At 47.9% G+C, this 25813-nt stretch overlaps 1 protein-coding gene across 2 annotated transcripts in view; it reads left to right on the top strand.

The window, feature by feature from the left end:
• LAMB3 (laminin subunit beta 3) overlaps positions 1-25813 on the top strand; it is a 62170-nt gene that overhangs the window by 14871 nt on the left and 21486 nt on the right. Inside the window, exons 3-9 of one of the 2 annotated variants that reach the window (XM_049634228.1) lie at positions 3192-3376; positions 4879-5124; positions 9287-9596; positions 10991-11055; positions 11863-12017; positions 22687-22801; positions 23336-23409. In XM_049634228.1, coding sequence (XP_049490185.1) covers positions 11028-11055; positions 11863-12017; positions 22687-22801; positions 23336-23409 — 372 coding nt within the window. In that variant the 5' untranslated portion in view covers positions 3192-3376; positions 4879-5124; positions 9287-9596; positions 10991-11027. The remainder of the gene's footprint in view (positions 1-3191; positions 3377-4878; positions 5125-9286; positions 9597-10990; positions 11056-11862; positions 12018-22686; positions 22802-23335; positions 23410-25813) is intronic. The other variant, XM_049634229.1, reaches the window with a different exon arrangement.

Here is a 25813-nt window from a genome sequence, read left to right on the forward strand (position 1 = left end):
TTTCCTTTTCTGGGCACAGAGGAAGATCACTTAGGCGCCCTCTGAGCAGTTCTGGCTAATAAGTTGTAAGCCAAATGACGGTGCCACTTTAGAGCTGAAGCATGGAATATGGGAGAACTTCTCCACACTCCTCTATCCTTGCTGTCATGATCATTAAGGACATGTGTCCTTGTTGGTGTAGCTACAAGATGGCAGAAGTCCCTGAATGGCTATAGAACAGAGGACCTCTCCCCTCACCATTGTCTCCTATTTTACTTTGTACGAACAACAAATAAATGTTTGTTGTGTTATGCTGGTGAGGTTTTGTGGTTAGTTTATTACTGCAGCATAACCTGATTAAAATGCTAGTTCTGTGTCTTCATCACCTTGGGCTACCCAAATAATATACCATAGATGGGGTGGCTTAAGCAATAGACATTTATTTCTCACAGTTCTAGGAGGCTAGAAGGCCAAGATGACGGTGCTAGTAATTGGGTTCCTGATGAGAGCCAGCTTCCTGGCTTCAGACAGGTGTCCCCTTACTGTGTTCCCACACAGTGGAGGCAGAGCTCTGGTGTCTGCTCCTCTACTTATAAGGTCTCTAATCCCATGTGGGGACTGTACCCACATGACCTCATCTAAACCTAATTACCTTCCAAAGGCCCCATCTCCCAATACCATCACATTGAGGTTAAGGTTTCAACATATGAATCTGGCGGCGGGGGGTGGGGGGGGGTGCAGACATATTCAGTCTCTAACACCTCGTAAACTTTTCAAGCTACCTAATAATGCTGAGGCTAATAATTTAATAATTATTAAAAAAGGGAAATAATATCTCCTTTAAAGAGCCACCTTCTAGGGCTTCTGGGATACATAAGTGAGATACTGTAGACGTGGTGTTTAGAATGGTTCCTTATACATAGCAAAAGCAGAAAAATATTTTGTTCCCTTCTGTTCTTTCAGGGAAATACATAGCTATTTCTTTCTGGAGTAATACTTAACCAAAGGAGTAAATGCAACCTCTCATGTCCAGGGAAGCATACACAGAGTCTCCAGATGATGCAGGTTGTTTAGTTCTCTATACTGTTGTTTAGTTCTTGGTCTTTCACCTGGAGAGGTCTTTGATCAAGGGACTCATGCCCAGAGCATGCCGCCATGATGTCAGACATTGGACACCAGGACACCCGTGTTCACTTCTAAGCACCATATCTTAAGAAGATTGCTGACAGATGGAGGAACTTCTAGAGGAAGGTGTGCAGGTTAGGAAAAGTCTGGAAGCCATGAGTGAACCATCTACTACAAGTAAGTTTGCCAGATTCAGCAAATAAAAATATGAGAAGCCCAGTAAAATTAGAATTTCAGATAAATAATGGATCCTATTTTAGTATAAGTATGCCTCATGCAATCTTTGGGGTTCTACTTATACTGACAAGGTGTCCCTTGTTTATCTAAGATACAAATTTAACTGGGACCTCTGTATTTTATCTGGCAGTGCTAGTTACAAGGATCATTGGGGACAGTGCACACACATCAGATCGAGAGAAGCAACATCACAGTTAGGAATCCAAATGTGTGATTATACTTGAGCACTGGGAGCTGCTGGGTATGCAAATTTCTGAGTGAGCAATGGGGAAGTTCAGAATTAGGTATGTTATTCTGGGAGAATTGCATGGGAAAGGCAAAGTTGGATGAGGGTGGGAATTTTAGTTATCCTCACTTCCTCTTTCCCCTCAAAATATAGATAAACCAGAACTGACTCTTTCTTTCTTTTGATTTGCCCTGAGACATACAAGCAGGAAGATAAGGTGCTGGTAGTTACTTGTTACATTTTCTGCCCTCCCTCTCTTTTTGTCTGTTCTTCCTTACACGTTTATTAGCACATACATTTATTGAGGAACTATGCTAAGGGCTTTCTTGACATAAGAACTCTAACAGCCCCAAGAAGCAATCTTTCTTAAGAAAGGGAAGCCATATCTTACAAAATCTACAATGTTTTAGAAAATTTGTAGTGAACTCCTGGGCAGTCCCTGGGTATAGTGGTTCAGGGCAGAGGAGGGAGCAAAGAGAGATGGATTAATAGTTTGTAGATGAACAAAAATTACTGTCTTCACCCTGATGCTTTTTACTTTATGTTTACTGATTATTCTAATAAAATATGCTCATTATAGAAGACGAAGGCATGCAGAGAAATAGAAACAGACAGGAAGGGGAGCCTGGGTGGCTCAGTTGGTTAAGCATCCCAATCTTGATTTCTGCTCAGGTTGTTATCTCACAGTTGTGAGACTGAACCCCGTGTCTGGCTCTGCACTAGGTGTGGAGTCCGCTTGGGGTTCTCTCTCTCCCTCTCTCTCTGCCCCTCCCCTGCTGGTTCCTCCCTCGCTCACACTCATTCTCTCTGAAAGAAAGAAAGAAAGAAAGAAAGAAAGAAAGAAAGAAAGGAAGAAAGGTACCTGTGTGGCCCCAGTTAAGCGTTCGACTTTGGCTCAGGTCATGATCTCACGGTTCGTGAGTTTGAGCCCTGTGTCAGGCTCTGTACTGACACCTTGGAGCCTGGAGACTACTTCAGATTCTTCGTCTCCCTCTCTCTCTGCTCCTTCTCCATTTGCACTCTGTGATTCTCTCTCAAAAATAAACATTAAAAAATTTTTTTAAAGAAAGAAAGAGATAGGAAATATTAACATGGCTATTTTCTCCCTGTCTTCTCTCTGAATATTAGTTTTCTTTAGAGTTAAGTAGATTTTATGTACGTTTATTTTCTAAGTCTCCCCCCCCCCCCCCCGCCCCACTTAACAGTATCCCATCAGCTTTTCCCTCTTTATCAGTATTAAATCTCTTATCAGTATTTTAGATCAGAAGGGAGTCAGTTTTGACTCACATTTTCAAGGGAAGGAATGAGATTGGATAAAGACTCATCACCCTTCTCTGCTGGGATATTGCCCAGGCTTTGATCTGTGTAAAACAAAGGCCCCAGGAAAAGAAAGTGCCTTTTATCTATCGCCCTCAGATTTGCTAGGCAGCTGCCCTGAGTTAAGAACAAAACATCTGCCCAGACCAGCTTTGACTCCTATCTTTATCAGGTGTTGGACTCTGGTTTTGCTAAATCTTGATGGCCATAAAACAGTAAGTCTGTTATCCTTACACTTGTTCCTCTGCCCTCTATTCTCTGTTTGTAAACACTCCCTGCCCTCTACCCTCTGTCCTTCCCTGTGCAGGAATGCTGGGAGCATCGCCCTGCTCTCGGGAGCTTAGCTCGTTGGCCCCCGGAGTGTCCCCTCATCCCTTCTGGTCCAAGTCATGGCTTCTGAGGACTTTGCAGCCCCTAAGGCACAGAGTGGAATGCACAAAGCACAGATTTTCGGGTTGGGCCCTGGGGCTTCCGTGGATGGCCTGCTGCCCGGTAAGTGAGCTATGAAATATCTGGATGGGATTGATATTTGCATTTTGATAAGAACAACTGCAGATTCTGCTTATCATAGGCCTTGACGCCTGCATGTGATGTGCACGTGAGCACAGACATCTTTTATAGAGGACGCACCTAGCCAGGCCACAAGTTTGCATTGTTTCCTTTAAACTTTATAAGGATCCACGAGGCAGAGGGCTAATATTGCCATTGTAGGCAAGCCATTTTGGTTGTGCAAAAGCACACAGCTGGGGGTGCAGAGTCAAGACCTTCACCTTCACCTCGCTCACCTTGAGGTCCGGGCTTTAACTGCTGTCCACCCTGAGAGCAGAACATTCTGGAACTGGAGAGGGCTTTAGGGGAGATTCAAAAACATTGAATGCCCCAGCCACTCTGCAAGCCAATTAAACTTGGGGGTGGGGCCTGGCTTAAGTCTGTGATTTTGTAAGTCTTGCAAGTAGTTCTGAGGGACAGCCTGGATTGAGAACCAGTAAAATCCAACACCTGTATTCTCAAATGATGAAAATGAGACCCAGCGAGGGGCTTGCCCTAGTTTACACTTTAGTTGAGAAGCAGAGCTGGAGCTAGGACCAGGATTTCTGAGATGCTCCAGTCTATACGTGGACCCTATGCGGCCACAAGCACTGCAAGGAGGTGCTGATTAAAAGCCTTTAGTTGGGGCTAATTCCAGATGTGGAGCCAGATACACCGATGCCCCCCTCCCCCCTCAAACCTCGAAGTGCTCACTTCCCCATACTCCGTCAACAAACGCCAGTCTGAACATTTGGATGTTCAGTTTGTCGGCCTACTGGCCCTTTCTGGGATTGTATTTAGAAGTTTGAAGTCCTGTTTGGCAGCCCTCTGCTAGGTCGGGGAGCAGATCTCCTGAGGCAAATGCCCACAGTCCCCCTCCGTGTCTTCCCCAAAGGCTGCTGACCTGCCGCGCGGCTGCATGTTGCCCCCTTCAGGCATCTGTCTCTCTCCTCTCCGGCTGGGCCATGGCCACATGGGGAGCTCCACATGGCATCTCTGTGGCCAAAGGTCACAGAGGTTGGGTGTAGATCTCGAAAACCTAATACCCTGAGGACAGTGACTGGACAGCAGAGGTGGAGGCGGTTGGGGTGGAGAATGCTTGGTCATGAGCTGGCTTGTCTGCTAGAGGAAGGTCAGGAACCCACAGTACAGGTGGTAGAAATGCCAACATATTCTTCCCTCTTCTCTGGGAAGCCAGCCAACAATGGGCCAGACATAGGCCAGCTTTCTACTCCAGCAAGCTGCAGGCTACACTGAGCTGTACCCCTCAGGAGGGAAGGGTGGAGCATTTGGGGGTGTACCCTGGGAGATAGAAGGAGCTGAGGTGACCCAGGAGCCTGACCTCAGGGGAGGGGATTCCCCCTTCCTGTGGCGAGGCGGAAGTTGTGTCATCCTGTCACATACACTGTGTTTAGGTCACTGTGATGTGTTTCCGGCTACTTTCTCTCTCTTTCCATTCCTTATAGGGTACTCAAGTCCTCAGTCAGAACAGCTCCCTGTCAGCGTGGAGGGGAAACCCTACCAGTATGTGCCTGAGCCTCTGAGATGGGGAATTTGGATGCCAGCCCCTTCCTCATCTCTGCCCACACAAGAGAGCCTGTCAACGTGGAAAACAAACAGGAAGGCACTTAATGGTGTCTGTTTTGGATGTTCCTACAGCATCATTGCCTCCCCAGGAGCGCCCAGCTAACACCAGTCCTCCAAGATTTGGAGTAAGAGCTCAAAGAGGCATTTTCAGAGATGTTGGGTCTTGATTAGGTTTGGTAAACACGAAGTTCAGAGTCTGATGGGTTCTGGTCAAAGATTAGCAAAGGGAAAGACAGGGAATTTAGGTGATGTTAGGCTCTAAGTGATGGTTAAGAATATGAGCGCTGGAGCAAACTGGTCTGGGTTCAAATGAGCACTTACTAGCTGGGACCAAGTTCCTGAAAGTGTGCCTCATTTTCTTCATCTGCATAGGAAGGATGATTAAGTGTCATCTTCTACAGAGATGTAGTGAGTATTAAATGAGTTAATACATATAAAGGGTTTAGAACAGTGCTTGGCACACCCTGAGCACTTGGTAAAATGTTAGCTGTAGTTATTTTAAGTTGACTGCCTGATTTCTCCTGGACCTCAGGCCCAAGCCAATGTGTGCCGTTGTCCTTTGGGCAGACATTCAGGCTGAGGAGGTGAGGGTAGGGGAGAGAGAAGGGCACGAAAGAGAGTCAGCCCCTGACAGGCATCCCAGGCCCCTGTTCTGCTGGCCTCTGTCTGAGGCTGGGTTCTTGCCTGTGCTCAGTAACATAATAAACTGTCTCTCTCTGGTTTTGGGGGAGGCGCACGGAAGAGTGACCAATGTCTGGGCCACTGAGCTATGGTGCAGGTGTGAAGGGCCACGCCAGCTTGAGTCACATGGCGAATCCCCAGGGCTGTTCCTGGAGCCTACCCTGTCCCACACACGAAGACTCAGCCATGACTCACCATGTTCAGGTGGTGCCTGGGCCTTAGTCACCTGGTGCCTCTTCCTACCGACACCTGTGATCCGGCATTCACAGCCTGCACCAGGCTCTCTTATCCACCTTAAACTCCTCTCCTTTCTTCTCTCCTTCCCTCTCCTTGCTCCCTATCCCTTGATCTCTCATTGATCAGATCTTGGCTGATCTCCCTGACGATTTGGATGGGTTGAGCCTGACAGATGGATAATGGAGACTGGAGATTCTAATGCCACCCCCACACCCTGTCGGAGACATTGCCAGGAATGACTGATAAGCACACAGGATGCTGCCTACATCAACATGGTGACATTTATGTAATCTGGGGGTAGGTGCCTCCAGAAAGACCCCCCTCTCTGCAGTTGACTGCCACAGGAATTTCCACTATAAGCCGTCCATTCCGGTGACTAGAGGCCCAGACTGTCCCCTCTGAGAACGCAAATACACCCACAGTGCATGGGGACTCCTTAAACTACATCCCTTATTTACACTTCGGTGTGAACCTGTTCGTTACACAAAGAGTGAGCACTTGCTATGTGCCAAGCACTATTTCAAGGCACTTGGAAAACAGTAGTGAACAAAAGGGACAAAAATCTCTGCCTTCTTGAACATGTCATTCTGGTGGAAGGAGTCAGAAAATAAACGTGATTAATAGGTAAGCTATATAGTTGGTGGAAAGCTGGTAAGTGTTGCACACCACAACCAGAAAGACCCAGCCCACCAATAATGTAGGATAGGTGGGGTTGGGAGTGCTGGGGGCTGGGGACAGGGATTGGGCAGGGAAATTGCTTGTCATTTTAAATAGGGTGGTCAGAGTCATTGAGAAAGTAACATTTGAACAAAGACTTGAAAGAGGTAGGCCAGTTAGCCTTGTAGACACCCAGGGGACAGTGTTCCACGGGGAGGAAGTACCCAGGCAAGGCAGCAGAGTCCTAGGACGGAAGCAGCCTGGTGGTTTGGAGGCACAGTTAGGAGGCCATGCCCCTGGGGTGAAAGGAGTGAGGGGCAGTATCAGTAGAGACAGAGGAATCATGGGGGTGTTTGGATCACATAGGGCCTCGCAGATGTCTCTAAGGGCTTTGGCTTTGACCCTGACCATAATGGGGAGCTAGTGCAGGGTTCTGAACAGAAGAGGGTCTACTGAAGACCAGTTAGGAGGAAGAAGAGGAAAGTTCAAGGATTTGCAGAAGTCTGAGGAAGAGAGGCTCAGGCCAAGAGGGTGGACGTGATTGGTTCTGTTTGCCTTTGGAAGGGGAGCTAACAGCATTTCCTGATAGGATGATCTGGGTGCAAGAGAGACAGGAGTCAAGGATAACTTGAGTAGCCATTTCCCTAAGCTCAAGTTCTAATGAGCCAGGGCTGGTGGGAGGGGTGTGTGGGGGGGGTGTTGGTGGGAGGGTGGTGGTGCTGAGGGCTCCAGAACAAGATGATGGGAAGCAGTTAGAGAGGGAAGAGTACACAAAAGGGAGGCTGGGGCATTGTAGTGATGCCCCCACCTGCCCTTTAGCCCTGGCCAGGTCCTAACCCAGCCTCTGGCTCTATTTTAGGCTTCTTGTCTGTGAACAAATTGGGTTCTGAAGTTCAAAGCCTGTGCCTGGGGCCCTGCCATCTTGAGGGTTCTAGATCCCCTTTGGAGAGTGCTCAGTATCCCTGAGGAGTGAGGCTGACAAGCCTACCCTGGGGGTCTGCAGAAACACTGTCCTGGATTTGGCCCAGAGTGTGGGGGTGCCCAAACGGAGCAATTGCCATTTCCCTCTGTGAAGCGAAACCACTCCTGGGGCCTGCCCCAGCCTGTGAAGTCTGAAACACTAACGGCTTATTTACCCGGGCTCCTGGCCTCATAAGGGAGGAGAAGGAGGGGGATTTGAAGGGCCCCAGCCACTCAATGTGCGGCCCACCACACACCTGCCCCACCTCGTCTGACAGTCTGGGATTGCCACACCGGCTCCTTCTGCTGGTTAACTATTAATGAGTTCTTTGTCACATCTTCTTTCCTGGTGGTGGGCAAGGGATGGGGCAGTTCCAGGAGGGTGAAGACTTCCTGGAAGCTTAGAGTTCAGGGAGCTGGAGAAGTGGGGAGACACAGACCAAGCGGGTGGACTCTAAGCCCCAGGAGGTGGGGTGGGTGTCAGCAGTGACCTTTCTCTGGAGGATGTGATGGGGGTCTCTCTGTGTTCTTGTTGCAGAGGCTGGCCCATGTAGGGGAGCTGTTCGTACTGACTGTGGCTTGTTGAGTTAAACCAGATTTCACTGGAATTCTTACAGGGGTCAAGACACTAACATTTATTGGAGTGTTTGTTATGTGTGTAAATAACTTATTGCCCATTTGCTAATTATAGTACTTCCCATGCCCACCTAAGCTTACTGGACTAAATTAGAACCTGAGATTAGAAACGCCCGGTTTAATCCACAAAATTCTACATTTTCCCCTTAAGGGTTCTCCAACCAATTTCTTGGACTTACCCTCAAACTGTAGAGAACTTCTTGCTTAGGAGACACTGACAGACTGGACTGGATAGTTAAGAGTCTCCTTTAAATAGAAACTTTGAGGCAGCGAGCGGTGTTCCAAGACAATGCCAGTTCAACAGTGCCAAGATATGGACTGGGTGACCTTCCAGATCTCTCTAAAAGCCCTCTCTGACCCTAACCTGGGGGATGAGTGTCCTCTGAGACCAGCCTTTCCATTTAGGTCTGTTACTGCCATTTATAGTGGCTCTCAGCCCGGGGGCCCTAAGGCAAGGGTGCACCCAGAATCCCACAAAGGAAGCTGTGTTCTCAGGCCCGGTGGGGGGAGGGGGCAGACAGGGGAAGTGGGTCTAGTTGTGGTTAACCTTTCCTTCCACCACTTGCAGTCAGGTCTGTTTTCTGGCCCTGCAGGCTGGCATTCCTGCCCTGGAAGGGTGGGGCCCCGAGACCAGCCCTTACTGAGCTGGGGGCAGTGACTCACAGGTAGTTACCTGTCCTGGGGCTCCCTGCCAACCTGCAGAGGGAGTCGGAGGGTAGGCATTTAGAGTTTATTCCTGTTTATTCCCCTTAAGCTTTCCTTGGGCTTTGACCCCTTCCTGATGAACCTAAAGGGTCTGCAAATTCCCCACGAAGTAGGGTTTTTCCACTTCCCCTCCCCCCTCCTTGGGAGGGGTCTGGTGCTTTCCAGGGTCCTGGATGTTTAGTTCTCCTCCCCTTGAAGCCCAGTGACAGGTCTGGGCAATAATACCATATATAATAGCCCTGACCTTTGTGTCCTCTGCTTGGTCTTCTGTCCAGGGTGGTCCAGGACACAAGAGGAAGCTGACCCCTATAGGCCTTGGGAAAGTGCCAAGTGTGGTGTCTATCACAATGTGAGTGCTGTTCCCTGCCCCCCTGGAGTCACTGACATTTGCCTGGTGCTTTCTGTTTGCAGTGGCTCCCTTCAACCACCCCCCACCCAGGACACCCATGGGCAGCCAGGGACTGATGAGCTCGCTGTGAGGCCTCTGAGACCGACCCACTTGCCCAGTCCTGTCCTGGGGGGATGGGGGTGCTGTGACGGCAGATGGGCGTGCCAGCCGCCAGATTCCTGAGGCCCGCCCTGCAGTGGGCTACGCCCAGCCAGGGAGTCTCCAGAGGTGAGGCCGTTCTTTAAAAACTGGGAGCCAGGAGAGGAGCCCCCACATTCAAGGGGTGCTCTCAGAGGCCATCTGGAGAAAGAAGAGCAGGCAGCACGGAGCAAGGTATGTTACCTGTCTTCACCTGCCTTCACCTGCCCGGTGAGGGCCAGACGCAGGGGGGAAGGGCTGTCTGTATCTCTGGGTGTCTGGGGCCTGGCTACAGGGCCTGATTCAGTCCTTCCTGGGAGCTCACCCAAGCAAGCAAGCTCACCTCCAAAGGCTAGGTTAAATGTCTGCCATTGTTTGGGCTGCTTTTTCACATCTGATAAGAGTCTCGGTGACATAAAAAAGCAGCTTCAGATCGGGGCTGAGCACAAAGAGTAGTAGAAAGTGTGGGCTGGCCCAGCTAGAGCTCTTCCAAGGGCCACTCAGATGCCTAGTCGTGGAAGATTCTAGCCTGGGAGTGGAAGCACAGAGATAGCACTGGATGAAAAACCAAAAAACGGGTCTCCTCTTAGGCCATGCTTAGCTGCGCAACATCAGGCCACCCATCTCCTCCTGGGGCCCCTGAATCTTCTGGGAGGGATTGTAAAACAATTTTGATGAATTAGGATGTATAATTTAAAGATGCCAGGAGTGTCCCCAGGTTCCTCTGTGGCCATGCCTTGTCCTGCCCGCACCCCCACCCCCCGCCTCATTCTTCCACCCCAGCCAAGAGAGTTTGTGGCTGTCACTGGAGCAGGGCACACATCCAAATGAAGATAGAGTTGGGCACTGCCTGAGCTGGGGTGGGGCTTGCCTCAGCACAGTAGGCCTGCCTGTCCCCCAGAGGGACCCTATGAGTATCCAGCCTCAGCCTCCAGAATCCCCATTCTGGGGACTCCCTCCCGCACAGCCTGGGCCAAAATGGGAGACATTTTGAGTTGCTTTCAGTTCAGATGAAATCGTCATTCACTTTTTAAATTCTGCCAGGCTCCCCTTTCTTCCCATCACATCCCAGCTACCTGCTTAGCCCAGAATTGTGGCCACCACAGTCTCACCCTTAGGGTGGCCTGGGTGGTACTGGAGACCATGGCAGTGGCAGAGAGAGCTCGCTTCCAGGCCCTCCGTCACTTTGACCCACTCACCTTTGGGCCTGGATGTTGGGCTAAGCCCTGAGAAAGGCCAACTCTGTTTCTTGGAGTAGTAACAAGGTCTCTATAGCTCCTCTTCTGCAAAGGGCCCAGCCCTTTTCTGCTCCCCACGACTGTGTGGGCAGGGTAGGGCCAAGCCTCTTTCCCTTCCATCTCAGGGGGGGAAGACGAAGTCTGTGAGGTGATGGCATTTTCCCAGGTTATGCTGTGAGACACACGCCAGCTCAGACATGGGTTCAGGGCTCTGACATTTTCCAAGCTTTTGGCTACAAATGTACCTGCTGCTCGGAAGTATCCTAGGTCAAGACCCTAGGTAAAGGGGGCTAGTATGCCCCAGAGGTTTTATGGATTTTTTTTAATCCAAGCTGCTTTGTTCTGTCCCAGGTGAGAGCCTCTGTGGGGATTCCCCTATTGGCTGAAAATGAGGCCACTCCTACTCCTGGGTTTTGGTAAGTATCCATTCCCATCTTTCCACGCCCTGTTATATAGCAGGGAGGTGACACCATGGGTAAGAGGATAGTTTACCAAAGTACGAACATCATCTGTCACCCTGTAGTCCTTGAGCTTGGAGCACTTGTCTACTGGGGCACCCATGAGGTTTCCCTGCTCATTTGGGCCTTTGGAGAAGATGAGAGGTTCCTAAGTGTCTTCTTATTTCTACCTGAGGGTGGCTCATGGTTTCCCAAGTGCCCTGCACAGCTAATTTCCTAGCCTTTCACTCTGGCTGCTTCCAGAGCCATCATGGCTTGATTTTACAGTGGTCTGTAACTGGGCACTCACTGAGTATGGCTGGGTCAACTTTGCAGATAAAGGAGCAGAAAGATTGCAGGCATCTCCTGGTGTTGCACAAATGGCCAGCAGCCAGCCCTGCTCTGGTTGCTGACGGAGGCCAGGCTGCAAGTGAAGAGATTGAGGACTATGTCCTGGTGGCTGAGCATGTGCCTGCAACTTGACTCTAAAAGCCACATATGGATGCCACATTTCAGGATCATCCAGGGTTTTTGGTTGCCAGTGTTTCCCCTCCTTTCCTTTTTAAGTTATGGGTTATGGAACATGAAATCAGGGTTTTGTTTTGTTTTGTTTTGTTTTGTTTTGTTTTGTTTTGTTTACCTAGCAGCATCAGGATTGCAATCCTCACCACCACCACCAAGTGGGAGCATGCTAGTCTAGCTGATTTATGCTTCCCTGGGGGATACTGGGTGGCCTGCTGGACCCTCCTCTCTCTAGGCTGTAACTTAGCACCCTTGTGATTTCAGTCTTGCCCAGTTTCCTGTGTGCCCAGCAAGCCTGCTCCCGTGGGGCCTGCTATCCACCCGTTGGGGACCTGCTCATTGGGAGGACCCGGTTTCTCCATGCTTCATCCACCTGTGGACTGACCAAGCCTGAGACCTACTGCACCCAGTATGGCGAGGTAGGCCCTACCACCATGGCCTCCAGGGCTGGAAAAGGCAAGATTGGGCTGTGTGTGAGTCTGCCATTTGTTCACAGAATGCCTGGAATGTACTTGGTATAGCCCCAGCTTCATGCACTGTGGAGAATGCAAGAAACATATAAGGCCAGATCACTGCCTTGACAGAATTTTCTCCTTCATTGGGCAAGAGAAAATGTACTCAGAGTTAGCGGGATGGCTCCTCTCTTCTTCTGCTTATAAAACTGAAATCTCTCCCCAGTCCTTGGGCATGGGCAGGACAGGTTTTCAAGTCTTGAGAACAGACAATGGGATGAGTATTGATCCTTTAGTATGTAGAGTTTAACATGTCGGTGGTGGATGAAGTCAAGGCTGATGGAGCATAGGTGGTGGGATGTGTGCACTGGGTTGTGTTCTTGCTGTGGGATGAGCTAAGTTGTGCCATGGTTACTCGTTTGCCACCATCTCTTTGGCCAGTGTTGGGATATGAGTGGACAGAGCTAGCGGGACAATATATGATTATAAGCTGGAGTTTACCTTCTGTGTTTTGCAACTATCATGTATGAAGAGCCAGCTTACCTCTCAGCCTCGTTGGTCCACTCAGGCAAAGTGGGAAACATCCCAACTGCTGTTGAAGAACATAAATCAGCAGGATAGACCAAGAAGTGATGAGGCCAGAAAGGAGTTTTGGCAGCTCAGCTGATAAGTCAGAACACAAGCTGAACAAATCCAGAAACTCAAACGCTAGGACCTGTCAATTGACATGGCCTGATTAGGAAACTGAGTTTTTTAAAGAGCTTTTGTGGTTTTTTTTTTTCTTCTACATGCCTGTGGACCTTTGTTGTAGGAACTTTGGCTTTCTTTTCTTTTTTAAACTTTTTTTAAATGTTTATTTATTTTTTGAGACAGAGACAGAATGCGAGTAGGGGAGGGGCAGACAGAGAGGGAGACACCAAATCTGAAGCAGGCTCTAGGCTCTGAGCTGTCAGCACAGAGCCTGACGCAGGGCTCGAACCCACGAACCGTGAGATCATGACCTGAGCCGAAGTTGGACGCTTAACCGACTGAGCCACCCAGGCGCTCATCTTCTCTTTTCTCTTTAATAAGGTGGGGATCATTCTTGGTGCCTTATGTTTACCAAGGCTGAAATCACTTAGCATTTTCTTGTTTCCCAGCTGCAAGTCTCATTTGGCCATCTTTCTGCCCCAAAGACAAAGATTTGGACAAAGGAGTGGGTGAGGAAGTGGTTTTCCTCGAATCTCTAGTCTTTTCAGAAAAAGAGAGAAAGAAAGAAACAGACAGAAGGGGAGTAAGAGAGATTGATTGCCATGACAGAGACTTGGGTTCACAGAGAGCCTGTGGTGTCCTCTTTCCAGACTGTCCTTGTCCTTGGGATGATGGAGGTGGCATCTGATACCGCTTCTGGGCCTCCCTGGCCTTCTTGTCACCAGTGTTCTCTTGGCTACTTTTAATGACAGATGGTACTGGGTAGTGGCTTTGGAGGCACTGAACAGAGATGGCTGTGGTTTCTGCTGCTTACCCAGTTGGATATAGGAAACCCTGTTTGACAGTGTTGGGTAAGATGGCCAGAATAAGACAAGTACTCCCTGTGGGCCCAGATTACTCCACACGCATCAGGGGACCTGGAAATATTGAGCTTTCTAGGCAACAGAATGGTTTTAGCCACCCCCTTCCTACACACCCTCAAAATCTCATGTTACTAGGGTATGTCTAAAAATTTCAGGGAGATTTCTGCTGACCTCCTTCCTCAGGCTGGCCTGCCTTCTGGAAGGAGAAGCAAGGAGAAGTCAGAGCCCCTGTCCTGGCATGTCCCCTCAACCCCAGCCCTGTCTGGACAGCCTCTGTCCCCAAAGCCTTGGGCTTTTGGCTTCACCTTGGCCTGCCCTCTGCCTCTCTCAGATGCCCAGGGTGCCAACTCCCTTCCCTGCTCTTAAATAGCCCCCTGAGAGCAAAGTGGTGCTTGCAAAAGAGAAGTCTAGACTTTTGCAACCCTGGGGATGGATAAATATCAGCTATTTTGCTGCTGTGAAAGTTGAGAAGGATTGGCTTTTTTTCCCCCTTTTCTATAAGGGGGAATAAAGCCATGCAACCTCTTTTCAAGAGTAGAGGATAGGGCATCTTGAATGCAATGTGTAGTCCCAGGTCTGCCACTAACTTGTGGCAAGATATTACCCCTCTCTAAGACTTCCTTCCTCTTCCATGAGTGAGTGTTAGATGAAAGTGTCTGCAGGTTTGCTCCTGGCCCCAACTTTCTCTGGAAATGAGCTGACTGTCGGAAACCAGCTTCTCTCCCCCTACCTTCCACTCCTCCCTTATTTCATTTCTCATCCTCTCTCTTACCTGTCTTACCTCCTAGAGGCTGTTGGGTGGCAGCCATGAAGACATACACTAAAGACACACACTGGGTGCTGTGGTGGCTGTGTGATGACAATTAGGAATCAGTGTTTTAACTCTGCTGAGTTCCAATTCCAGTTTTTAAGTTTAATTTATTCTATTATCAAATGGTATGTATAGCAGCTATAATTTATTAGGCACATATTATGTGTCCCAGACATCATAGTAAGAGGTTTATATAAACTATCTCAATCTATTTTCATGATACTTCATGTGGTGACACTTGTTATCTCTGTGAGCTATTGGGAGGGTCTGGGTGTGTGCTGGGACCCCAAATTTCTGATGGAAACACACAGGTGTTGAGTTTTCTGAGTACTTAGAGATGGGGGGTGTCCTGGCCAGCCCTGGCTGGAGATGAGACATGATGCAGAGCCTCACTGCTAGTGCCCTCCCCTCCCCCTTCTCCCCCTCACCCCTTTCTACCAGCTCCTGCCCTGATATACACACCTGCCTTAAGTCGAAGCTTCTGGTTAGTGCCTCTGTTCTATTTCTGTGACATGGCGAGCCCTGAGCCAATTACAGCCTTACCCAGCACCTGCTGCCTGCCCACTGATGTGGCACGAATGCAAGAGCATTGGAGATTTATGACTCTTGGACGTTCTGCACTGCTCATTCCCCTGCTGTCCACCCCAGAGGGACTCAGTGGAATGGGAATTGCAGGAGCAGTGGGGACTCCTTCCAGTTCCAAAATTGTCTCTACCAGCTCCTGGTCTCAGAGTGTAGCTCCTTTTTTGTGTGCCAGTCTTTGCTTGTTGGCATCCTACCTCCTCTCCCTGATTTGGTCTCAGTAGCTAAACCCCATCAGCCTCAAGAGCTTGCTTCTGAGATTTTGGGGTCCATATTGCATCCCTTGCAATGGACATAGGACTTGGTCAGCTTGGCCTTATGGCACCCTACCCCCAACTTTGCCCCTCTGGTCCTGACCTTTAACTATCTAAGCTTGGGCCCAGGCTGTTCTTTACCAGGATGGCCCTGTTTCCTTGCTCTCCTTCCTCTAGCTCCTAGCTAACCTCTGGATAAACTCGCTGTTCCCTAAAGCTCCAAGAACATCTGTGTTGCCCCCTTATCCTTGTTTGCTTCTGTGCTCTCCCTGAGCGTCAGTTCCTCATTGGAAAAATGAGAGTAATGACAGCACCCACTCCAATGAGTGGGGAGGACTGTACAAAGGAATGAGCAAAGTGACCATGGCTAGTGTCTGCAAGATGCTAAATGTTCCATCTCCTCTTCCCTTACACACCTGCCTACTGGCACCTGTGTCTGCGTGCAAAGGCTGCCTCATCTCTGAATCATACTCCTGAGCATTTCTTCCCTGATTAGGACACACACTCACATACTTATGGAAATCAACCCATCCTTGGGCCAGCCCACTCTGCTTCCAAGTGGCTGCTGCCAATCTGATTTGCAGTGGACTGTTGGAGACTCTGGAGATAATTATGGTCAATGAAGTCACCCTGACAGGTAGTGAGGACTCTCTGGTTCTGATCCTGGCTGTGACACTTAGATTAGGGATGGAACCTTACTAGCCCATGGGTTCCCTCTAGACCACCACTTCTCCATTTGCGAGATAAAGGAGTTGAGTTAGTTGGCCTTCATGTTTGCTAAGCTTTAGCATCTCTGCCTGCTTCTCAGAGATGGCTGGGCTGTGTGTGACCCTTTGGGTTCCTCATGGTCTGGCAGGGGCTGAGCCATGCCATGTGATCATCTCTGGGCTGGTGCAGGCTCCCCAGAAACCAGTGGGTTTTTCCTGGAAGCTTCCCAGCCCTGATTTCTGCTTCTGAAAATGTCTCCTCCAATGTTGTGTCTGCTCCCCTAAATGCTTATTTATCTCCCACTCCCTCCCTTTCTGGGGAAAACTTAATTACTCAGCTACCTTAATAACAGTTTTACATAATGCACACCTTAGGTTAATTAGCTATGTAAACCAAATAGCTGTCATTTTGATCTTTTGGAAACAAGCTGAAGAGCAGTATCCAGTTCACATCCCCTCCTCCCCAACACACACACACATACAGGCACACACTTGCACACATGCATGTAAGTGCACCCACACCCACATGCACAAACCCCAACAAACACTGACTTTCTTTGACAATTGTCTGTTTTCTTAACCTTTGGCATGGCTAATGTGTAGACAGAGGATATGTTCATATATATCCTGAGATCCTTATCCTGTGCCCACAGAAGACTTTGAGACTGTCTCTAACCAAAATGTCTGCCCTCCTGTTTCCCAGAAGCTCTCAGACATTCTGAAACTTCCAAAGCTCCTGCCATTGGGGATTCACTCTTTTGGATGAAGCATTGTTGAATTCCTTGTTTAAAATACAAACGCTCTTGGGAAAGGCACCATATCATCAACCATTTATATTTCAAGAAGGGTTTGCCTGTCAGAAAATGAGCTGTGGCTTTTGAAAAGGGTTCCAAGAAAGTGAAACCGAGGATGGGTAAGTTTTGAGGGCTAGGAGGAAATGGATAGGGACACTGGGGGATAATGTTGCTAACAGAAGGAAGAAAAACCCGGGTTGGTGGAATCTGAGATTCTGGGTGCCTGGTTGTTATGGGCTGGGAAGCACAGCTTGTAGGCTAAAAGTACAGAAGAGGAGGGAAAGATGTGATGGGAAGGCCTGGACCAACCAGGTGGCCTCAAACTTTGCTGGCCTGGTCTCTCACTCAATTGCTTTTGGGGTTCAGGTCCCTAGAAGTCTCTAGGCAACATTTTGCAGACCTACTTTGCTTCTTTGTCTTTGGAGGCTATAGGAACCATTGTTACTGGCAGAGCCTACAGAGGTCCAGACAGGCAAAGGATTCCCTGCACTCAGGTTTAGGGAAATATCTCTGTTTCTGTAAAGGTCCAGGCTGGGGCTGAGGCTGTCCTTCCCAGGGAAGAAGAGAGGGAGCATCCTGACAACCAATTCTGGTCCCTGCCAGTGGCTGCCAAGTCACCACTGTGTCCCTTGGATCAGAACAGGAATAGAAATTTTAAAGGCAGATACTTTGGGACAGAAATCCCTGCTTCATCTCTTCCTAGCTTTATGAACTTGGACACATTTCTTAACTCTCTAAGACTTGCTTTCTTATCTGTCAAATGAGTATACCCATCATTTAATGTAAAATACCTACCTCAGAGATTTTGGAAGGATGGAAGGAGATAATGTATGCACAGTGCTCAGGAGAGAGCCTGGTGCAGTGTAATTTCTGGGTGTGTGGTGCACATCATCTTTAATCAGCTTCAGAAAGTCAGCCTACTGAACTTACTTTGGATGGTGATAAGGGCAGTGCTTAAGGCTTTGGTGAAGATGTTATTTCATGATGAGAGAAGATGAAGTTGAAAGTGCCTTATAGAACTGGGGCTTTCCTCCCACTCAGCACCATAGTGGAACCCAACTTTTGACCTTTAATGGCAATATCCACGAATGTAGAAAGGCTGAGGCTTCTGGATCCCAGTGGGGTTTAATGGAGGCCTTGCTGACCAATGACCTTAAGGGCTCCTTCTTCTGCCCACTTAGCTGAGAAGAGTATTGCTCTAGTACAGCATCTGGTCAGTGTCTTTTTTTTTTTTTTCTTCCTTCCTTTGCATTCTTGTTTGGAGTGTTTTTAAACTTCTGAGCAGATAAGCTGGAGTAGGGAAGAATTCTAATAGCATGTTAGAGCAAGAGGGAACTTCATTATCTCATTCCACCCCTGCATATTACCAATGAGGAAGCTGAAGTGGAGAGAATGTCTTTTCTTGCAGGCAGCTGGATTTTTTTTCTTTTCTTTTCTTTTCTTTTTTTTTTTTTTTTTTTTTTTTTTTTTTTTTTTTTTTTTGGTCTCGGCTTCCTTTCTTTTGGCCCTGGCTGGCAGCCATGACCCTGATGATATCTCCTTAGATAGACACAGGCAGCCACTGGCTTGCTCATGGCAGGGAACTGGGCCATGAAAACCAGAGGCTGTTTTCCTATTTTCCCCTAGAGTTAGCTCTGTGTTCTACAAAGGCACAGAGCTTTGATTTGCGTTTACCTTCCTTTTCCCACCCATTTCCACTGTGATTCAGGCTCCTGCTGGCTCTTGCTCTCTCCTTTGCTCTCCCCCTAGCTCTCTGGGAGGGTTTTTCTTCCCCCCAGACTGCTGAGCTTCTAGAAAGCTCTAGGATGAGGGAAGAGGCCCAACCTTTCCAGATGGAGAGTAAGTAGGAGCCAAACTGGCTGGAGGCCTGACAGGCTGAACTGATAATACTGCTGCGTCTCTGAGGTCGTGCAGCCAGGAGAACGCTCACTAGTTGACCCCAGAGGGAGGCTGCTGCAGCTGAGACCTTCCACCTCTGGGAGAGACGGAAGCGCCTGACACACATGAGGGGAAGAACCTCGCATTGATAATCACACACACACGTTTATACACGTACTCATATAAGCATGCAAGAATAGATAGAAAGGGAAACTGAGATACAGAGGAAAAGAGAAAGTTAGCAGCTTGTCTTCACGTGGGCTTCTGCCATAAGCTGCTCTATTTCAGGTCTCCAGCCAGCTAGCTAGTTGACGAGCAGAGCTACTTAAAATACCTGGCCCAAGCCTGTTGGCTTAGCCTGTCTCTAAGGATTGTAATAAATCCCTCCTTTAGCTATGTTCCTAGGATAAGCAGCACGTAGGTTTTAAGCCCACGCGGGTATCTGATCTTCCATCAGTCTCTGCACACGTGGAAGGGAAGTGGAGCAGGCACTGGGTACCCCCAGCTGACTCCGAAGACTGGGCCAGGAGGCAGGGTAAAAAGCCCATACTGAACAACCTGAGATTTTTAGTTTGTTTAGTTTTATAATGTCTACTTTCCTGGGCATAAAAGTGTGTGTGTGTGTGTGTGTGTGTGTGTGTGTGTGTGTGTGTGTATCTCCAAGGTACTAAAGTTTAAAATTATTAAAGAATAACATATAAGGAAAAGAGTTCCTTATTATCCGATTACCCAGATATATTAGGTTAAATTGCATGCCATTGCCATTTTTGTAGGTCAGATTGGCTGAAGTAATTTCATCTGTTCAACCTAATCTGTTGGTATATGTCCTTCTAAACACTTTCTATTCCTTTAAAATATATATATATATATATATTCCTTTTATATTATATTTATTTATTTATATTTATATTATATTCCTTTAAACATATATATGATGTATATATATGATATATGTATACATCATATATATATATATATATATATATATATATAATCATGACCTATATACATTTATTCCCAACTGTTTTTCTTCATAAAACAAAATATGGTAAGCATTTTCCCCATGTCATTGAAAACTTCCTGTGACCAGTCTTTTTAATAGTTACATAATATTTCATCTTTTGGGACCATGAAGGTCATTTTTCAGTTCCAGGTTGAGTTGTTCTAGCCCCTGTGCCCCAGGCCCGAGGAAAGAAAGAGCCTTGTTTCTGGTGCTTGCTTGGCCGGGGAACAGGCTGGGATCGGGTCCCAGCAGAGCTGAGGAGAGAGCTCTGGTGACAGGCGGCCGGAAGGCAGCTGGCCCTTGTCTCTCTGCAGGACATGTGCTGAGTGTAGACGGAGGATGGGGAGTGGAAAAGTTTGCCCCTGAGAGGCTGCGCAGAGTGGGGAGAAGGGCATGCTCACTGCCAGGGACCAAAATAGGATTCTGGAGGAGAGTCAGATTCCAGCAAGAGGCTTCTCTTGCCCAGAAAGGATTATTTTAAGTGCTCAGGTATTTATTTCAGCCACTGACACATCTACAGTTTCTGTGTTAACTGAGCTGGGTCAGCCTGAGAAACCAGCTTTCTTCTCAAAGTGCTTTCTCCAACTTACACTGCCCCATGGTCAGCTACACGGTGAGGCCAAGCCCTTTGAGTGAGACAGAGATTGTCACCCTTTACTGTGCTTCCGTGATGTCTGTGGACCCACCTGGCTTCCTAGCAGAAGTGAGAGGGCAACATTGATGGAGGAAGGGAGAGGGAAAGAGGGAGAGGAGGGGGGGTTGGTAGGGGACCCTCTCTGGTGTTGTGTTGGTGCCGACATTGGCTATCAGCAGAAAACTCACTAGCCTGTTGAGCCTCACCTTTCACAAATGTAAAATAGGAAAAATACTCCTTATTACCTGGGTACAGTACCTAGCCCACGGCAAGCTCTCTGTCACATAATGCTGATGTTCTATTACCTCCTCTCTTCCCCACCCCTCGTTTTAAACTCCATGACTGCAGTAAGGGAATGTTTAGTAATAATTACAACGTTGGCAGTCATTGAGTATTTGGTATTCATTAAGTATTAAGGGCCTACTATGTGCTGGGCACTTTTTTAAGCACTGGGAATACAGGAGAGGAAGCCCTCGTGGAGTATACATGTTTAGCAGAAGGAGGCAGAGGGTAAACAAACAATATAAGCAAATAAATAGACAATAAATGCCCAACATTTCAAGTGGAGATCTGAACCCTGAAGGAATATGTAGCTGGGGAAGGAATGGACAGGGCATTGAGTGCTCCATACAGAGCATGCATGCCAGCCATTATTTGAACATTAAATACCAAAAAATTATTGTTTAATAAAACACGTTTGGTCGTGCTGAAGAAACCTCTGAGCAGCAGGATGGGTGACAATTCTCTCATATGCAGGTGAGAACTGGAAAGTGGGGTGGGAAGCAGAGTTTCCAGGAACCAGGACTCCTGGCTCCCCTTCTCCTTCTGCCCTGTCCCAAGCTTTGTCAGCCGTGGGGAGGGAGGATGGGTGTTGGGCAAGGAGTTCCCATAACCCCAGGCACAGGCTCAGCATATTAACTCAATCCCTTTGGGACTGACCTGTCACGTTAATTAGTTCAGGGGACACTACCCATCCTAAGACATCACATCAGCCTTATTGGCTTATCACCTTCCCTGGTCAGGCTAGAGGTTCGGGAGCAGGAAGGCCTTGGACAAGCCAGAGCTTTCCCCTGGTTCTGGTGAGTAGAGGCCTTAGGGGAAAGCAGAGGCATGGGTGTTTGGAGATACGGTTGTCCCCACCCAGAAGGAGATTCTTGTCCAAGCCTTGCTTCTACTTGTGGATGAATATGGAGCCCTCCGAATAGTGTTCTCCACTCTGGGCACAAGGTTTGGTGCCTTGGTTACTCAGAGAAAACAGAGTTTATTTGTGTTGCGTGGGGGAGCTGGGACAAGGTTGTGCTGTCTCTGTGGGGGGGTACGTGTGCATGCACACATGCACACATACGCACACACACATAAACTTAAAGAGCAAGGGTCATGTTCTATGGCCCTATTCTTTTGCCTGCTGGTCTCCACCTGCTGTGGAGTCCATGGGGTTCAGTTCTTGTGTCACTTGTGTCACCCCAGGGCTTGGGCAGGCCAAGGAAGGTGTGATTTGGGAGGGAGCTCCCCAGTGAGGCTGTTTCCTTTTTGGCTGCCTCGATCTTCATGTGAGAACTCTTGCCCTGAGCCCCAAGGCTGCAACATTCCTGGCCTTGGGACCACCTACCTACAAAGCTCCACTTGGTGGGGGACCCTTAGATTCTCTCCTGTGGGTAGGGAATGCCAAACCTGAGAAGGGTCCTCAAGTCTCAGATGTCAGTGCTGGAAGGCCTTTGAGATCATCCAAATGTTACTAGAATGTTGGCTCTCTGAGGGCAGGGTCTTCATTTTGTTCACTAGTATAACTCCAGGGCCCAGAGCGGGGTCTAGCACATAGTACACACTCAGTAAATATTTGCTGAATGATTGAATGACTGTATTCTAACCTCCACTCTACCTGCACAGGAGAAAACTGAGCCTAGAAGATGGAGTAACAGAGCTAGGACTGGAACTCCAAATTCCCTTGTCCTTTTTTTGCTGTGTCCCCTCTCCCTCATGCTCAGAAACCCAGTTTTCTCCAGGCCTCCAGGATTAGGTCAGATGAGATCTAAAACTCTCCAGCCTGTACCTAGCACACAGAAGATGCTACATTCATGCAAATCCCTCATCTTTTCTTCGTTTTGCTCTTGGTACTCTTTCCAAGTTTTTCTTTGAGGCAATGTTCTGTACCAGAGTTTGCTGCTACCTCACATCTCTTTCCTAGCAGTAACGCCTATTTGCTATTCACTTTGCTATGTGTTAGGAGGGAGACAAAAGAATTAAAGTCAAAGATGACAATAGCCTTGTTTTAAGAGGCTAATCCTTCCAAGGGTATTAATGAAATCAGTGGATCCCTGGGGGTAGGGTTTCACAGAGGGAATGTTCTAGGCTCTCAGGACTTAAGGGAGAGTCTTCCCTGGACCCCACTCACAAGGCTCTCTTGTCTCCCTGTCCCTCAGTGGCGGATGAAATGTTGCAAGTGTGACTCCAGGTTGCCTCATAATTACAATGGCCACCGAGTGGAGAATGTGGTTTCATCCTCAGGCCCCATGCGCTGGTGGCAGTCCCAGAATGGTAAGCGCCAGCCTCCTGTAAGGGCGTAAACTGGTGGAGGCTCCCACAGCGTGGGGGTGGATGGAAGTTTCCTGGGAACCCTTGGGGTGTTCTAGGCATTTCTTATGGAGGTGGGACATGTGTGGTTAACAGGCAGTACCTACCGCCTCTGTATTTGAGAACTTTTGAATGCTGTAGCTAGAAGAATTTACTGGAAGTCAAGGAATGGGTAAAAGGAGCAAGAGAGAAATGCCTTTATTTCACCCCATTAGTTACAATGAGCTCATTGAAGGAATGGGGCTTGTAGAACAGACAAGTTGAAATCTCTTAGTGTGTTAGGGTCATCAAGAGATGATGGGAAGGAAACTTGGCCAAGGACAGATAGGATCTTGAGTGGGAAATATAAGTAAAAGCATGCTGGTACCATTCCTCTCCAAGAGGAGAATTGGAGGATCGAGGTTTCTGACTTCCGAGAGCTAGTGGAGTCCAGAGCCTTCTTCAGGGCTGGGAAGGTAGAATTTCCTGGTCTAAAGTTTCTACTTTTTGTCCTTCCAGATGTGAATCCTGTCTCTCTGCAGTTGGACCTGGACAGGAGGTTCCAGCTTCAAGACATCATGATGGATTTTAAGGTGTGCTTCCTAAGGATGGCAGTGGATGGGAGAGGGGGACCCTGGGCCATTTGGGCTTGGGCTTATAGGAAGCACAGCGTCCTTGTCTCCCTAGGCTTAGGGTGATGGCATCATATGGTAGGTAGGCGCCACTTCCCTAGGCTGAGGTGACACTTACCCTGAATCTCTATCATGGTGACAACAGAGGCCCACTCCTGGGAGCACAGTGGCACCTCCAGGCTTCCTGTCCTGGCCATGCAGTGGATATATATCCACTTTCTCTCTGCATCCCCCATCCTCGACCCATCTAATTAATTCAGCTCTGCCAAGTACCAATTCCGCTTGGCCCAGTCAATTATTATACAGGCGTATATTCTTGATGTGTTTAATAATTTTGCTGATGAAATTGAGTTTAATAAATGGCCAATAAGTGGCCCATATCCATGAAAGATGTGCTCTTGGAACAGCCCTCTTGGTGGACAATCTACTCACTCACTGCTATTAGTTCCCAGAATACTTTTGGATTCTGCTTGTATACTAGCATCCTCAGATACTCCTTTTGGAGGGAACATTTTTGTTCATTTGTCACGAGTCATTTTTTTTTTTTCCAGAGAAGATTTGATTTTATTCTTTCTACAGAAATAGTCAAATACTTAAAGATCAAGCTTGGTCAATAAGATTAGATCAGGAAGGGTGAAATCATTTTCAGAAGTTAGAATGAACCGTGAAAAAGATGCAATAGGATCTCATTTCTGACTTGACTCAGAAAGTTAACTTTGAGATCCTCTCCTCAAGAAAAGGTCAAAAGTATTTTGAGAAATGGCAGCATCATCTGAATAAATGCCCAGTCTCTAAAGGTGACAGCGTTGAAGGGCAACATTCATCTGGACGGATATTGTTAGTCACATTGCTTTTTCATTACTCATTCATCCCTTTGTCCATTCTTGCCACACACATATTGAACACTGGTTATATGTTAGGTTTGGTGCCAGGTGTTAGGGATAAAAAGATGAATAAAGCTAAATCATGGTTGTCATGCTGCTTCAGTGTATGTCAGGAAGACAAAGGACCGACAGTGAGATGATGTGTACTCTGATTAGGAAGAGGTGCTGGGGAGCACAGAGTGAGACATCCAATTTGATCTGTCTTTGGGGAGTAAGTCATAGCAGGTACCCAGGAAAAGATGAATCTTTGCAGGCCACTGATAACCAGGTAAAGGGCAAAGTCCATTCTGGGCAAAAAAACCCGTAAAGTGCAAAGACCTGGAGGCAAGAGGCAAGAAGGTATGTAACTGAGGAGGGGGCAAGGGAATGCACACAAGGTCTGGAAGGGAAAATATGTATAAGGTGGTGAGAAGTAAGGATGTGGAAGGCTACCACCTGGTGAGAGACGAGTTTGCAGACGTAAATGGGGAGGGAGGAAGTAGACTAAAGATTCATCCATTCTTCATTCAACAAATGACTAAGTGCCTCCTGTGTGTTAGGTGTTGGGGGTGCAACTGTGCACAAGACAGACAAGGAGGCCTATGGTTTACTGTAGTGGTTCTCAATTAGGGGATATTTGGAGATCTGGAGATGTTTTTGGTTGTCACAACTGTGGGTGTGACTATTACACATCTAGTGATGTCTAGTGAGTAGAGGTCAGGGATGCTGCTAACCATCCTGCAGTGATCAGGATGGTCCACACAAGGAATTATCCAACTCCAAATATGGACAGTGTAAAGGCTGGGAAACCTGGGCTCCTGGAGAGGAAGAAAACGCAGGCAGCCAACAAATAAATTATTAGAAATTGTGGTGATATTTATGAAGGAAACAAAGTAAATTCTGGAATGGGGTAGAGTGGGCAGGATGTGGGCAGAAGAATGCAAAGGTATGAAAAATCTTGTGGGGAAGTGACATTTAAGCTGAGAACAAAAATTGAGAAGGAACCCACCAGGGGGAGGAACATTCCAGGCAGAAGAAACAACCCGAACAAAGGTCTCTGAGGAGGGAATGAACTTGGTATGACCCATGGCTTGAAGAGATGGAGGTGCACAGGGCATGAGATGAGGTGAGGAGACGGGACCCCTTCACCCTTGGTGAGGGGTTAGGATTTATTTATTCAAGAGTAGCAGGCAGAGGACTTGAGTAGACATTTCTTCCAAGAAGATGTACAGATGGCCAGAAGGCAAATGAAAGGGTGCTCAACACCATTAATCATCAGAAAAATGCAAATCAAAACCACACTGATATATCACCTCATGCTTGTTAGAACAGCTAGTCTTAAAGGACAAGAGGTGCATGTTGGCGAAGATGTGGGGAAAAAGGAACCCTTATGCACTGTTGGTGGGAATGTAAATTAGTGCAGCCACTAATGAAAATAATATGGAGGTTCCTCCAAAAACTACAGATAGAACTACCATATGATCCAGCAATTCCACCAGGGT

The sequence above is a fragment of the Panthera uncia genome, chromosome F1 (assembly GCF_023721935.1).
Source record: "Panthera uncia isolate 11264 chromosome F1, Puncia_PCG_1.0, whole genome shotgun sequence".
NCBI lineage: Eukaryota > Metazoa > Chordata > Mammalia > Carnivora > Felidae > Panthera > Panthera uncia.